The sequence below is a fragment of the Ricinus communis genome, chromosome 10, assembly GCF_019578655.1.
Source record: "Ricinus communis isolate WT05 ecotype wild-type chromosome 10, ASM1957865v1, whole genome shotgun sequence".
In the NCBI taxonomy this organism is placed as follows: Eukaryota; Viridiplantae; Streptophyta; class Magnoliopsida; order Malpighiales; family Euphorbiaceae; genus Ricinus; species Ricinus communis.
In genome coordinates, this window is record NC_063265.1 from 22840646 (window position 1) to 22857089 (window position 16444).

At 30.4% G+C, this 16444-nt stretch overlaps 1 protein-coding gene across 1 annotated transcript; it reads right to left on the minus strand.

Moving 5' to 3' along the window:
- Positions 1–8088: 8088 nt before the first annotated feature.
- On the minus strand, positions 8089–11053 carry LOC112534573 (cation/H(+) antiporter 15). The gene is made up of 3 exons (XM_025157015.2): positions 10689–11053; positions 9550–10539; positions 8089–9473 (listed from the first exon to the last, which is right to left on the minus strand). The coding sequence occupies exons 1-3, from the start codon at positions 10965–10967 to the stop codon at positions 8241–8243; spliced, it is 2502 nt and encodes an 833-aa protein (XP_025012783.2). The 5' UTR covers positions 10968–11053; the 3' UTR covers positions 8089–8240.
- Positions 11054–16444: the final 5391 nt, after the last annotated feature.

Here is a 16444-nt window from a genome sequence, read left to right on the forward strand (position 1 = left end):
TGCTAATCTTGCAAATTCATCATCGTCGTCCAATTGGAGCTGGATTTGGAAACTCAAGGTTCCTTCTAAATTACATCTATTTATCTGGAAAATTTACTGTGGAATCCTCCTTACTAAGCTATCTCTGCAAAAAAAAATAGTGAATATTTATCCAAATTGCTATAGATGTGGTTCAGCAGCTGAGAATGATGTCCATGCTCTAAAAGACTGTTAATGGTCCAAGCTTTTCCGGTATCTCAGCTCATTCCGTCTTCAATCTCAAAATAATATTATTTTTAACTCATTAATTAACTGGATTGAGAAGATTCGACATTTCCCTAACCATGAGTACTTTCGGTTGTTTGTTATGCATCTTTGGTCTATGTGGTTCTCAAGAAATATGGAGCCATTCCAAGGGAAAGCAATGGACTTCCAAGCATCATATAGAATGGCTCATGGTTGTTTATAAGAATTTAATGCAGCTCACTTTCGTCCTTCTTGCTCTAATCGTCCTCCTCGTGACCGTCCATTTGATCCTCCTACTGCTTCTTTTTGGAAACATTGATGCCTCTGTGGTAGATCAATTTGTTACAGGCCTAAGAGCTGTTCTACGAAATTCATCCGAATGAGATATTGCTGCTGCTTCTAAGTTTTTAGAACATGGCTTTTATATTGATTGTGCTGAAGCTCTTGTTTGTCAAGAAAGTATTCTTTTTACTGCTGCCCATGGTGCTAAGAACCTCATTGTTGAAATGGGCTGTCATAAATTGTATTCCAGCTTATCCTTAAATGTTGATGATCTATCCTACTTTGGGTCCATCGTGATAGCATGAGGGTGATAAAAGCCTGATGCAGTGGTATTGAGTTATGAATTATAATAATAACGCTTGTTAATTTTATTTAATTTAAAAAGTTTAATAAAATTCATTTGACCTTAACTAATCATTTAAAAACTCAATTTAGTCACCTAATTTATCACTCAAACTTAGTTTGGTATTTCCATTTCAACCAAGCAGCAAATGGAGAAATCATTATTGCCCGAAGGTTCAAAGTTAAATGGTGAGATAAATTCAACCACCAAGAAAAACTATCTCTAAAGATGGTACAAAGTTTTCTTATAAAAAATAGCTGCTTGCCAGCTCCCAAAGAACAAACTACCTTCCTGGCACAGAAGTCTTTCATTATTCCAAAGCTAGCGGCGGCTCAAACAGAAGAAGATTTCTTGCAATTAATCAAACAATTGTCAGAGATCGCCTCTTCAAAAGGAAAATCTAAAGCTTCATCTTCCTCTTCCAGCACCAGCTCAGCAGCAATTGATCTAGATGGTGACTCGAATGAAGATGACTGTTTTGGGATATTTAAGCCCATCAAATGATATCGTTGTAAAGCCCTTGGGTTGAAAACCAGAAATGGCAGCTCAGGATAATTCTGCAATGGGCCAAACACCCAATAAGAAGAAAAAAGTCTTTTCAAAAAGAGAAAAAAGACAAAAGACTCTACACCGTTACTTTTTTAAAAAAAATGATGAAGATTCCTCAATAATGAAGCATGGCAGACAATTCCTGCTTCTTTTCAGTAAAGACGTGGAGCCCCTCACCCCATTATCGAAAGCATCCAAAGCAAGAATTATTGAGACTCAAGACTGAAGACCTCTATAAATAGAGAAGCTACCAAAGAAGAAGGCAGACTAAAAAATCACAAGAAACTCTTGTATTCTTCAAGTCCTACCCTAAGAAATATAATGAGAAGAGAGTGATAGTGAGAAAAAGAGAGAGAAACCACCTTCCTCTTGTATTCTACTACTCTTGTAAGTTATATTTCTTTGTTTAAAGCTTTCATTTCAAAGTTTGTATATTTGTTTATCAATAAGAATTTGTAATTTTCTTTCATTCCTACATTATTGTGCATCATCTTTAACAAGTGTATGCTCTGTACTTGCCTCGTTTGAGGATTCTGCACATCAAAAACTTGTTAGTCTCTCCTTTAGTAAGTCCCGTTTGATTTAAGGGCAGTAGAATTGGTGGCTTGGTTCCGGTTTGTTTAGAAAGTTATTTTGATTTATTTTAAAATGAATTTAGAACATTTTTTCTGTAGATCTTCTTCTTTTTCAAACTCTTCTACCTCTAAGTCTTCAAGATCTAAAGGTTTAGTAAATAGTGAGTAAATCACTATTGAGATTTTACGAAGCATATTGATGATTGGGAAATACCCAAATTCAAAATAAGCAAATCTATGAGTTTTCAAAGTTTCTTATCTTCAAAACTGATTTTACTACCAAAACTGAAGAAAGAGATATCCAAATTTCAAAGCCTTTTGAAGAAATCTTTCTTTTGAATCCAAAAACCCTCAGATACATACAGAAAAAAATTATAAATGCATTCATATAGGCCTTGTCCAAGTAGGAATAAAACCCCTTACTAGAGAAAGTTTAGATACTTCCATCTTAGCAGTCCTTAGAGATGCTAGGTTTATAAATTTCTATGATTCTTTATTAGGTACTGTTGAGTCAAGCCTTCATAAAGGACCAGTTTCTTTCAATTATTTTCCAAATATTACAATTTATTTAAATGACAAAAATGTTGATTACCAAAGCAATGTCCCTAGACCTGTTTACAATGAACCAAAGAAGAATGATGATATGAACAAAATAAAAGTAAGGGAGGAAAATGCCTTAAAACTAAAGCTGCAATTCTAAACAACAATATTGCTTTTAATTAGGTACTGTTGAGTCAAGCCTTCATAAAGGACCAGTTTCTTTCAATTATTTTCCAAATATTACAATTTATTTAAATGACAAAAATGTTGATTACCAAAGCAATGTCCCTAGACCTGTTTACAATGAACCAAAGAAGAATGATGATATGAACAAAATAAAAGTAAGGGAGGAAAACGCCTTAAAACTAAAGCTGCAATTCTAAACAACAATATTGCTTTAAAAAATATTTTTATTCTTACAAAGGATTTACAACAAACTATTATTTTGGGAACGCCTTTTATCAATTTAATTACTCCCTTCAAAGTAACTACTGCCGGTATCATTTTTAAAGCTAAAGATTCAAAGATTGTTTTTCCTTTTTTAGAAAAACCCAAGAAAAGAAATCTCAATCTTATAAAAGCTCACTCAATTTATAATTTTGATATAAATGCTTTAATTAAAGAAAAACAAACTCAGCTTTTTCATCTAAAACAAGATATGAGTTTAAAAATAATCCAAAGCCAATTGCAAAAATTTTAAGTATCATTCCAGTGTGCAGAAGTGAATTGGACAATGCATTCTTTTTTATTGTGAATCTATTTGAGAATTCCACCATAACCTAAATTTGATGCATCGGTTTCAACGATTTTGAATGCAGATGGATCAGCTAGATGTAAACATGGAATTTTAGAAACTTATTTTTTAATGCTTTGGACAATCTTTGTATGCTCATCAGTCCATGCAAGGGGATTTTTCTTTAATCTATCATGGAGGGGTTTAGCTAAACAGTTTAAATTTAGATAAAAATCCATAACATAATTTAGACTGCCAAGGAACCTTTGCAATTGAGTTTTTTCCAAAATTTTATCTGAAAATTTTGAAGTAAAAGCTAGAGACCTTTCAGTTGGGGTGATAGTTCCCCGGGAGATGTAGTGTCCAAGAAATCTAATTTTTATTTGGAATAAAAATATCTTGGACTTTGAAACAACTAAACCATTTTTCTTAACAACATAGAAAAATGTCTCCAAATGTTTGAAATGTTGCTCTAGGGAATTTGAAAAGATTAATTGATGAAGTTGGTTCTTTGTAAGGGGCAAAAATAACAGAAGGTATATTTGATACCCTTCCAATATCTATTGTCGAGATTGAAGAATCATCATCAAAAAATCTAGAAGAAGTTGATTTCCTGTTGAATGTAAGCTTGACTTTCCCATCCGGAAACTGGGTTATGTTTCTGAGATTGGTATTTGGTTGTGTCTGCTTTGGTGATTCAGGTTGAGTTGCACCTTTAAGGATCCATTCTTCTGGAAGCATGATATCTTTCCATTGAATAGTTTTTGGAATAGTTGCATTGGATTTAGAAAGATCTGTTTGGAGGAATAAGGTTTCTCCTTTTGGTGAGTAGAGTTTGTGTTTCGAACCAAAAGCAGAAATCATGGTTTTGTAATATATTTTAAAAATCAATGCTATCGGAATAGATCCTTCAAGCATTTTGTAATTATGTATTTTTATTTGGAGAACAATGCTCTTTAAAATATTTTTGTCATTTAAAGAAATTATAATATTTGGAAAACAATTGAAAAAAATTGGTTCTTTATTAAGACTTGACTCAACAGTACCTAATAAAGAATCATAGAAATTTGTAAACCTAGCATCTCTAAGGACTACTAAGATGGAAGTATCTAAACCTTCTCTGGTAAGGGGTTTTATTCCTACTTGGACAAGGCCTATATGAATGTATTTATAGCCTTTTTTTTAATGTTTCTGAGGAATTTTTGGATTCAAAAGAAAGATTTCTTCAAAAGGCTTTGAAATTTGGATATCTCTTTTTTCAGTTTTGATAGTAAAATCAGTTTTGAAGATAGGAGACTTTGAAAACTCATAGATTTGCTTCTTTTGAATCTTGGATATTTCTCAATCATCAATATGCTTTGTAAAATCTTCAATAGTGATTTCTTCACTTTTTACTAAACCTTTAGATCTTGAAGACTCAGAGGTAGAAGAGTTTGAAAAAGAAGAAGATCAACAGAAAAGAGGTTCTAAATTCATCTTAAAATAAATCAAAATAACTTTCTAAACAAACCGGAACCAAGCCACCAGTTTTACTGCCCTTAAATCAAACGGGACTTACTACTGTGCATAAATAAACAAGTTTGTTTAACATAGATATGATGCACTTTAAAATGATTTTAAAATCTTTTATATTAATAATCTTCTCTTCCCAGGAACCCTATAGGCTCGGATACCAAGGAGAGACTAATAAGTTTCTGATATGCAGGATCCTCAGACGAGGCAAGCACAGAGCATACACAGAGCATATATATATATACTGTTCCCTGGGATTGGCTTTGGGCCTTTCCTGCGCAGCTTAGGTGGAAGGCGAAGAAGGCCCCCTTCCGAGGGGTCCGAGCCATCAGTGAGATACCACTCTGGAAGAGCTAGAATTCTAACCTTGTGTTAGGACCTACGGGCCAGGGACAGTCTCAGGTAGACAGTTTCTATGGGGCGTAGGCCTCCCAAAAAGTAACGGAGGCGTGCAAAGGTGTATATATATATATATATATATATAAGACAAACAATATGTATATCTAATGTATAAGTGGCAAAAAATAAAATTTTAAAGCTGGAAAAATACCTCTCCGACGGCCAAAAATACTCGGTGAGCGTTCGATTTTGTAAAAAGAGGAATTTCTTCCCCTTTGACAAGCCTAAGGTGATATGGAATCTCCACGAATAAGCTTGAGAACCCCTTTTGAATTGCGGATTCCCAACACATTAACATGAAAACCCCAAGAACCAATTCAGTTCAACCCCTAAGAAAGGTTAGAAGAGAGATTTCTTAGAAAGATTTGTTGGACATACTTTTTTCAATATAAAAATTAAAAAAGTATTTTAGTTTAGATTTTGAATTTTATGTTAAACTATCTTACTAATAACAATGTTGTAAAAAAAATTATAAAATAAATAATAAATATTAAAAAAACAAAATAACTTTCATATTATTCCTTTGATTGTAACACCTAATTATAAGTGTAAAGAATTATAAAAAAAATGTTCTATTTATATAAGAAAATATTCATTAACATAATGATAGACATTTAATATAATCAAAATATTTTAATATTATTATAACACGATTTTTTTCTATTGTTAGAACTATTTTATTGTTCAACGAAATCAATACAGTTCAGCATACTTAAAGCAGCATATGAAATTACAAACAAGTATCGGAAAAGTATCTGTTAAACAAGATTTTTAGTATACAGTTGGTATCGACTACTATTTTCATATATACTATCTGCAACTCTGTAAAATTGAGAAGAAAGTAATCCCAGAAATTGAAATAATTTTACTTTGATAGTGTATTTACTATATTTTATCTTGAGAAAAGAAAAAGAAAAGGTCACTAAACAGTGTACATTTTATAAATTTTAGTAGTTATTTTGCATATATTTAAAATTGAAATTTAAAACTATATAGAACTAATATCCCAAATTAAATAACAGAAGTTGGCACCAACTGCAAAAGATATATAGAAGTTTATGAAAAAATTGGTTAGACACCCAAAATTAGTATTAGTACACAGTGGTTTTTCTCAATTTAGGAATTTCTTAGAAATATTTTCAACTTTAAGATAAAACTTTATTAAATTTTCACTTTAAGCTGGTTTAAAAACAAATTTATAATTTATGATAGATATTACTGACATGGCAAGAATAAAGACCGATCATAGTTGTTTACCAGTTGAATTAGCAAATAGAAACTGTTTTCCAGTTAAATTGACGGACAATAACTGTCTATAGCTTCATAAAAAAAAATTGTTCATTTTACTTTTTAGAAACTTCAATTTTTTGATTCACTTTTGCTACTAGTACTTTCCCTATTATTATTATTCTCTGAGAATAATAAGATACTAACATTATTATGTTTTCCAGTATATAATAATAATAATAATAATAATAAAATAATAATAATAATAATGGGTATTGAAGCTATGGAATTTTATTCTGGAAAAAACTAAATGGGACGTATTCCTTTTGATGAAAATCTTATTCTTTGTCCGCCTATGCATCAAGCGGATAAACATGTTCAAATTATGTTTGTCGATTTCACCGACGTATATATATATATATATTTTTAAAAAAATATTTAACTATCCTAATATGAGAATTTAACAAAATCTTACTCTAAAATGAGAATATTATTTCCAACTACCCTAAAATAAGAAAAATTCCTAATACATAATACACAATTAAAACCGTAAAAGGTTTAAACTTGCTTTGTATTAGTAATTCCTGATAAATTGTTAAGCACCTAATCACTGCTTCTTGAAACAAGATACATGATGAAAATCTCTCATATAAAAAAATATGTCAATTATTAATACACCTAACTTCTTAAAACAAGAAAATAAAAGATCTAAAGTGTCAAGATAGGATTTATTAGAGCCAGACATATATGGCTTGAATTTGAGTCCCCTAAAGAAGAAGCAAATTGATTCTTGGTGATTTTAGCTTCTTTTGTCCATTTTTCTTTCAATACCTTAGATTTCTAGTTTGTCTTTCTCATAAATTAAGAATAATAACAACAAAAATCACAGACAATTAACAATACATACTATTTTCATCAACTTCGTTAAGCCACTTATCTTAATCACTGCTAAAATTCCAAAATAGCAGTTTAAATTTTAGACTAGAAAAAGTTTATCAACAAACCAACTACAAAATCTGTCAATTTATAATTTTTTTTGCCTTCATGTAGGTCATGAGAAAAGAAGGAGAAATGGATGACACAACCCACAACCACCAGCCACCTCCACCGTAAGCAGAAGCACCACCACCATCTCAACTCAATTCAATTATTTGTAACTACAAAAAAAGGGCATGAAAAAAAAAATGGAAGCCATATTGAATATGATCCTATAGAAAAATAAACTTTTAGAGAAGATGTACTGGAAGAATAAAGAAAATAAATTGAATAGAGAATTAGAAAGAGAGAAACAATGAAAGAAATAGAAAACGACTAAAGAATAAATTATAGAAGTCTAAATCTTTTAAATGCGTTGTGTAAAAGGAAGAGAAAATTGATAACGGTGTGATTTTCTCTATTTTTTTTCTTATAATTTTTTTTTCAAAACTAGCTCAGAAGGGTCTGTCTATACTAACGGCAGTTAACTTTTGCTTATATGGACTATAGAATCCATTAACTTCACAGAACCTGCTCCTACATAATTATATCAAATCCCTCCAACTAATCTATGCCTCTTTATTATCAATTAATCTTCCAAATAATTTTATACTTTTTTTTCCTTAAGGTTTGTTTGATTAAAATCCATTTCTAATAGATTTGCTATGCTAGAATTTAATTTAGTTATAATTAATTTTTAAAATTTATTAATTGATATAATTTGAACCAAATATATAAATTTTTAATTTGTAATTACATTCAAATAGTATAATGGTTACAATTAAGAAGCATTTGAGCTCTCGCCTTAGTTTTACATTGGTAGCATGCGTTTGAATTACCTACTGATGTTTTTCGATTTTATGGGTCACATAAGCTAAAACTATCTATAAGCATTCTCGATGTGTGACAACCAAGTCATATGCTTGTGTTTATTGTATTTGTGGTCACTAGCAGCCCTGAGTCCTCCCTCTTTGGCTCCACGAACATAATGTTGTTGAATTACAAGAATGGAGGAACTCCCTGCAAAATCAGATGAAAGTAATGTGTCCCCTAAAGCTCCCAGCTCTTCACAATCACTCAACTCTAATAGTCCGGGTGTCAATTGTGACATTGCTCCTTCGCCTCGTCCCACTATGTACAAGTCATAACCATCTTGCATTCTTCTCATTGCCGTGATAATTTCATTTCCATAACTAAATAGTATTTCCTCGAATGTTATGGATTCATCATACATTGTCTTAAACCTGAACTGATTGATACACTCATCATCTAACCTTCTCTCCTTTTCCTGTTCTGTTACTACTCTGGCATCATCATTTGTCGTTGTGGTTAAAACAAATCGCACTACTGTGAGATTAACGCTTGCTGATCCTGCCATCCGCCATGCATAAGCTAAGGCCTCACGACTGTCTGCCCCACCCACAAAGAGCATGATAAAGTTATTTTGTCCCTGAGATTCACCAAGTCCCCGATCAATGAGTATGCCAATGGAGCAAGGTGATGTAGATAGTAGGTTTTGGTTCACAGCTCTCAAAGGAGCATCCTCCTCATCTTGCATTTTTCCATAAACATCTGGTTGTTTATGAAATGGAACTAAAATGAGGTTTACTCTCTTATCCTCTGCTAGTCTACAGACATCTTCTTGCATTGAGGTGTATGGAGACACAACTGTTAGTGCTTGAACTGACACCTCCGTTGATCTACTTTCATATTCTTGGAAAGCATTAATAACGTGCTCCGACTCTTCTACCTCATGGCTTTGATTCTCTTGTCCTATATTGGGTGTGCGATGGTAAGCATCATGGACAATAAGCATTGCAGAAACACGCCTTGCAGTGAGCTGAACCAAATGGACAGCAAAAACGCATATTGGAGACTGCTTGGTGGGGTTTGAGGCTTCCAGGAGGTTTATTATACCCGAAATATTATTAACTGAATAAGTGCATGCGAGTATTCGTAGTTCAGCATTATGTTTACTCATCTCAATTGTCCTACGCTTGTATTTCTTGACTTGCTTTGCGGATTTAGTAGTAGCCATAGCTATGGGCTTTACCATCAGAGTCATTAATATCAATGACATTGTCATCATAGCATACATTTGTTCATCAAAACCCTGCAAATTGAATAAATATAGTTTATAACACGGTCACTCTCTATCTATAACAGAAAATAGTTAAGGAGGACTGTACCTTCAGGTCTCTTCCAACATTCATAATAATCAGAGCTAAAACACCTTTAGTGTTCATAAGCACTCCAAGAGTGATGCCTTCACGAGCGGACATGCCTTGGACAATGGAGAAGATGAAAGCACTTATAATCTTTGTGGTGCAAGCCAAAACTATGATTATTGGCACCACAATAATGTTCACCCTGTCGTTCAAAGTATGAAAGTGTATCTTAAGCCCATTAGTCCAGTAGAAAGCAGGAAGCAAAATCCCTGTTACCAAATCTTCAAGTTTCTCTATTAGCCTAATTCCAAGTTCTCCTTTGGGTATAATAAGTCCGAACATGAAAGCTCCAACCATGGACCGTGAACCACAAGCGTCTGTCACAAATCCAAATATGACTACTCCTCCAAGAATAAAATATATCAGCAGCTCATGGTCCATTCCACCATTCGAGGAGTTATTGAGTCGAATAATCCATGATAGTGCGGGTCGCACTACAAACCAGCAGAACAACACAAAACCGACCATTACAAACACATTCAAGAAATAGAAGTGTTGGTTAACCATTGTTATGGCCAGGACCAGAAGAGCCCAAGCTACAAGGTCACAAACAACTGCGGAAGATAACGCCAATCTTCCAATATCTGTATGAAGCAGCTTCATGTCTGAGAGGACTCGAGCAAGATCCGGGAAGCTTGTCACGGTAAGGGTAAGGGCCCAAATAGCACCACCCATTCCTACCACTTTCTCGTCTCTGTAATGATCAAGTAAGAAAAAAAGGCCTATTCCCATGCCTAAAGGAAATAAAATTGTAACAACAGCATTGTACAAAGCCTTCTTCTCAATATGTTTCAACAAGGTAAGGTCCATCTCTAATCCAACAAGGAACATATAGTAGACAAGGCCTAACTGTCCCATCGTGTCTAGTGTCCTGGTGGACTTAGCAGGACTTATGTACTTTTGGAAAAATGCAATATTTGCCGTGGAACTTGGAACTATCAGAACAGCACTCTACATGAATGGAAAAACAGCATTGCATATATATATATATATATATATATATATATATATTACTTTTATCAAAATAGAGTTGGAATCAACACACGCACACAAACACATATAGGTTAAAAAAAGGGATTTGATAAAAGGTTTGCACTTACGAGTAGCTCTGCTAAGAAGCGCGGTTGACGAAGAGGTTTTAGGATACCAAATACAAGGCGAATGCACAACATCATCAGGGTTAGTTGTATGATAAAGTAAGGGAGAGAAGTAAGCAAGGAATTCTCACTTTTCCAGAAGGCCTGGTCATTTGTTATATTCTCAAAATAACACATCGTGATTGAACTCTGAGGTCCACGACGCACAATATATTCTCCATCCGTCAATCCTTTGGTTAAATTGTCAGTAGGATTTTGGGCTGTGTTATTCATATTTGCCATCGTTACTAGTGCAATTTCAGACAAGAATATTTGATTTGATTATATTTTTCAGAAAGTGTGTAAAATAGAATTTCAGATGGAATAATAAGAAGGTAGCTTTCTGAAAGATACAAAAGGTGAGAATCGATCAAAAGACATAAAGTTGTTACCAAACTAATCATTACATATAGTAAACAAATTATATGGTCGCCCGCACAATGTGCTTTTAGGTTTGTTTCCTATTACTGCGATTTTAGGCTGGCATCATATGGCTTTTCATTCGTTACTATTCAGTTTCAGTTATAAATAAGTAAATAAATATATGTTTATGCCAAACTAGAAAATTTCATTTTAATATGAAAAGAATATTTTATCCATCCATAAATTAATAAAAAATCACTAAACCCGTTTATCTTGTTCACTAAAATTAAATTGCAATATTTTCTATTTTTCTCCAATAAAGGACATAAATTTTCAGTTTGTCTTTGAAAGAATTTATTCACTTAAATTACTCATTTGATGTTAAAAATATTATAAGAATTATATTTATTTTATCTAGTAAAATTTCTACCATTTTATAAGTTAATGTGTTTTAATTAGAAAAAAGCAATGATTTTTCTCTATTTTAATTAAAAATATTTTATAGACGTATTTTAATTTTTAATAATGATTATTTTCAAAGACATTATAATTTATTAAGAGGGTTAAAAATAAGAACTCTAAAAACAATAATATAACGGTAAAAGAAATAGAGTGAAAGGTTTAATATAATAAATATAAGATTAAATTTTAAAATTATTTTATATAATTGCCGCTTAATTTTTTTTACCTGATGAATTGATTTTATTAAGGCTAAAATAGTCTTTAAATAAAATAGCAAATTTCTAGGTCTAGCCTTAATGAAATAAGGTGTGGCAATACCACCGTCACTTAAAAGTATTATAATAAAAGTGTTCTAATTAATTATTTACTATTAGATTATATAAAATTAATCATAGCCATAAAATTTTATTTTATTATTATTATTTATTAGCCTGTAATACTACCAAGAACTTGGAATTTAATGACGAACAAAAGCTATCGCTAAAAGTAATAAAATTGTAAATAACATATGTTATCATTATATTCTAATATTATTAAAAATTAAAATAGATATTAATTTTTTTTATTTTTCTCTTTTCTATATTCATCTACGTAATTAAATTAAAATTAAAGGTATTAGCTTGTTCATTCCCTAGAAAGAATTTTTTTTTTATATGTAAGTATTTTATTAATTTTCATTTGTAAGAAAAATGTAATTTTATTTAGAGTAACTATTGAAATGGTTAAGAAATAATTTTGCATGTTTCATTTATACTCTACCCTAGCTCTTATTTGCTTATAGGGTTGGATATATATTTAATATATGCTAATTTTATAGTTGTTTGGCTGTTAATATTAATTAGTTATTATTCAAAATTAAAAGTTTTTGTTGAATGTATTTATATTATGTTAATTTAATAATAACTAACAATTTATTTATCTATGGATGTTGCAATGAATGATTAATGAACATAAGTTATTATTCTACTTCCCAAATTATTGGTTGAATTTATATCAAATTTAAAATTGATTTTCATTTCGTTGGTTGTATTATAAATCAGCATAGTATAATAATCAGACAACAAAAAACTGAAGAGTGCGTCGTTTAACCAATACAATTATATTAATGCAGGTTAGTTATATAATACTACTACTATATATATATATATATATATATGTATATATATATATGTATATATATATATATATATATATATATATATATATATATGTATATATATATATATATATATATATATATATATATATATATATGTATATGTATATATATATATATATGTATATATGTATATGGTTAATGACTTCATTAACTCTGTTCCTTCTCATAGGTATTGTTTGGTTTTGAAACCTCCTTTTATCATATCAAACTTATCAAATATCTAGGACTGTAAAAGAACCGAGCTGCTCGGGAGCTACTCAAAGCTCAGCTCAGTAAAAGCTTGTTTGAGTTCGTTTATCAAGATAAATAAGCCGAACTTGAGCCTTATTTTTGACCTCGTTTATTGAACAAGCTGAGCTCGAGCATTAATAGTGCTCGGCTCTTTTCAGCTCGCGAGCTGACTCGTTAAGGAACTCGTGTGCTAGCTCGTATATTAGATCAATAAATAATAAATAATATATTCTAATTTAAAAAATAAATAGATAAATCATAAGAACTTGATTTTTATTACATTAAAGTTAAATAATTTTAGTGTTACTTAATCAACAAATTAGATTTTAATTATAAATACTCTAATTGAATAATATTAGTATTACTTAAGCAAGTGCTAATTTAATAACTTTGTTAAATAAGTTGAAATTTAATTATGTATAAATAATAATTATTAATATGTTACCAATTTATTTTTTTGTCATAAATTAATTTAAATAGAATAATAAAATAAAAATTATGTATGAAAATAATATAATTTTGTGTATAATATAGTTAATTTAAATCAATAAAAACTACGTTGCTTTACTATAGAACTACGTAGTTTTATTATTGAATAAACAAACAAATAATATGTAAATGCTCAAAGATATTACTATAAAAGTACATAATTTTTAGTGTTGAATAAATAAGCATATATTATATAAATGTTTAAAAATATTTAAAAATTATAGTCTATACATTTATAAATTAACAAAACATGAGTAAATATTTTTGCAATATACTTAATGTGAAGCTTGTAAATAGAGTAAGAACTTTATAAATTAACATAAAAGATATTAATAGTCTAATTGATAAAGAAAAGATACTGGAGTAAGAATTATTATAAATTAATATGAGTAAATATTTTTGTAATATTTTTAATGTGAAGCTTATAAAACTAGGCTTAACTTGTTTGCACTCCTAGTCCTGGTCGAATTATAAATGGATTTTGGACGAGTTTGAGATAGAATTTTATGGAATTCATTGAACTCCTTCTTTTTTTTTTTATGAAAAACTTAATTTAGCTATTTTATTTTCTAACTTTATATACATATTTTACTTTTGTATATTTATAATTATAAAATTTACAGCTATATATTTGATAAAATTGAGCTTGCTTAATGAGTTTAAAATCAAGCCGAGTCTGAGATTAGCTCATTTATATAAATACTGAGCTAATAACTATTAGAGCTTAAGTTCAGCTTATTTATATATATTATCGAGCTAATTATAAGTTGAGCTCAAACTTATCAAAATTACAACGAGCCAAGTTTGAGCTCTAAAATATAAAAAGAGCCAAAGGTGAATATTGAAAAGCTCGGCTCGTGTGCAATCGTACAAATATCCTCTCTTATTTAACTTACTTTCAGGACATTTAAATGCATAATATATTTATAACAACAATGTAATTTAAATTAAATAAATGCACAAATTGAAATATAAAATGGTGAGAAGTTATAAATTTAACATAAATATTACATATTAATTTTATTTTATATAAAATGAAACTGATTTAATAAGTTAGGGGAAGGAAGCGGTAAGATTAGTTGGCCATTGAAGGGTGTTATCGACTTACTGTTTCATTCCATGTTCGTTGATTTGTATCATTAACATAGTTCCTAAAATGATTTTAAGTTTTCATAATTATTACTTGATTGAATTTATTGGTTTGGATGTTCATTATTTGGCTTTGTAGGTATGCCATTCTGAAAACCTTCACGAGACCTTACTAGTCCACTAGGGTAACCTAGGGGTTTAAAGGGCTTGTTGCACATGCTAAGTACAACTGTGATTCCTACGACAGTGAGTTACGATTTTATTGCTTTATTAGTATAGTTTTTATTATTTTTGTTTTGTTTCCTCGAGGACGAGTAAAGGTTAAATGTGGGGGAATTTGATAGCGCAATACTATATGCATTTTATATGCTATATATATACGTTGTTCTTCATGTTATCTTCGTATTTCTAATCTTTTAGAGCTACTATTCATTATTTTCGATGTTTCTCTCCTCGGGTTCGTTTTATTTTATTTTTGTAGGAATTGGTTCGAGTTTCTAGGCGTTGGCGAGGATGTTTGTAGAGTCCTTCATGGTCAAGCACAATATCAAAGAGATACTCATGCCTAGGAGGATTTATATCGTGAAACGAGCAAGAGAAGCTATCCTGCAGCCACTCCGCAACTTGGCTTTCAAGGCCAATGATAAAGTAAAGAAACAGTCCACTCCACCCCCTACCCGAGGCCTACAATGCCACGTTGCGGCCTGTCCGTACTGGATCTGCAAAACTGCGTTTTGGACAGCTGTCTAGTCGAATTTTTAGGGTAAAAGCCTAGCCAAACTCGTGGATACCCTATATTATAAATAGATTGTAAAGAACCTGAAATAGGGCAGCCCCCTTTCTCCTTTTCTCTTTAGCTTTGTTTTTCCTTTTCTATTATGTCATTTTCTTTATGCTTTGAAGATTTATTAAAGACTTCATCATTCATCTATCAATCCAAGTATTTTCCTTTTCCTTTTTAAGCTGTTATTAATTATGTTCTCTTTTATAATCTATTTTATTTGTTTAACTATCATGAGTGAGTAGTTTTTTAATTTAGGGTTAAGTGAACCCTAGCCATGATTAATGTATGATTTGTTCCTTTAATTTCTCAAATTAATTATTTAATTGCTCTTGCTTAATTGATTGTGCATATTCCAATACTAGATTAGGGATAATTAGTATTGTTATGATTCCATTGTTTTTATCACAGCCGGAGTTGGGTTTTGATGGATTTGATTATTTCAATTAAGGATATGAAATTCTCCACAGGAGTAGGTAGAATGGATTGTTAGGAAGTCAGGGTATTGAGTTTAATGTCTTTAATTTGCATGATTCCACGAGAGTAGGTTTTGATTGCATATGAGGGAAGCCATTGATACTCGGGAGAGATCTATGGTATTTTATAGGGTTACCTTTCCTTATGAATATTATTCTTTTAGAAACATAATCTTTTTTATGTTTACTCTTATATGTTAGTTAAAACTTCTATTGTTTTAATATATAGTATTTTTTTATAAAAGTATTAATATATTCTTAAAGAATAAATTTAGTGTTTAGTAAAAAAAGAAAAATAAAATACAGTGAATTATAAAAATTAAAATAAAAAATATAATAACTTTTTTATAATAATATAATATAAAATTAAGGGATGAAATATGATAAAAAATATTTATAATATATTGATTCATCTATTTTGTAATAGATCTAAATTTGTAGTATTAATTTTTTTATTTTTTTATCTATTAGTCATTTAATGATATAAAATGTTTATTAATATCTAACCAAACAAATCCTTAACTTCATAATTTATCAAAACCCACATCTAAGTTTATCTCTAACAATACATATGTGTTTTAATTTTAGATACGTGATTCTTTATATTCTTAGGTGTATCATATGACAATCCTCTTTTGTTAGATTTTCTATTAAATTTGTAGTTCAGTTA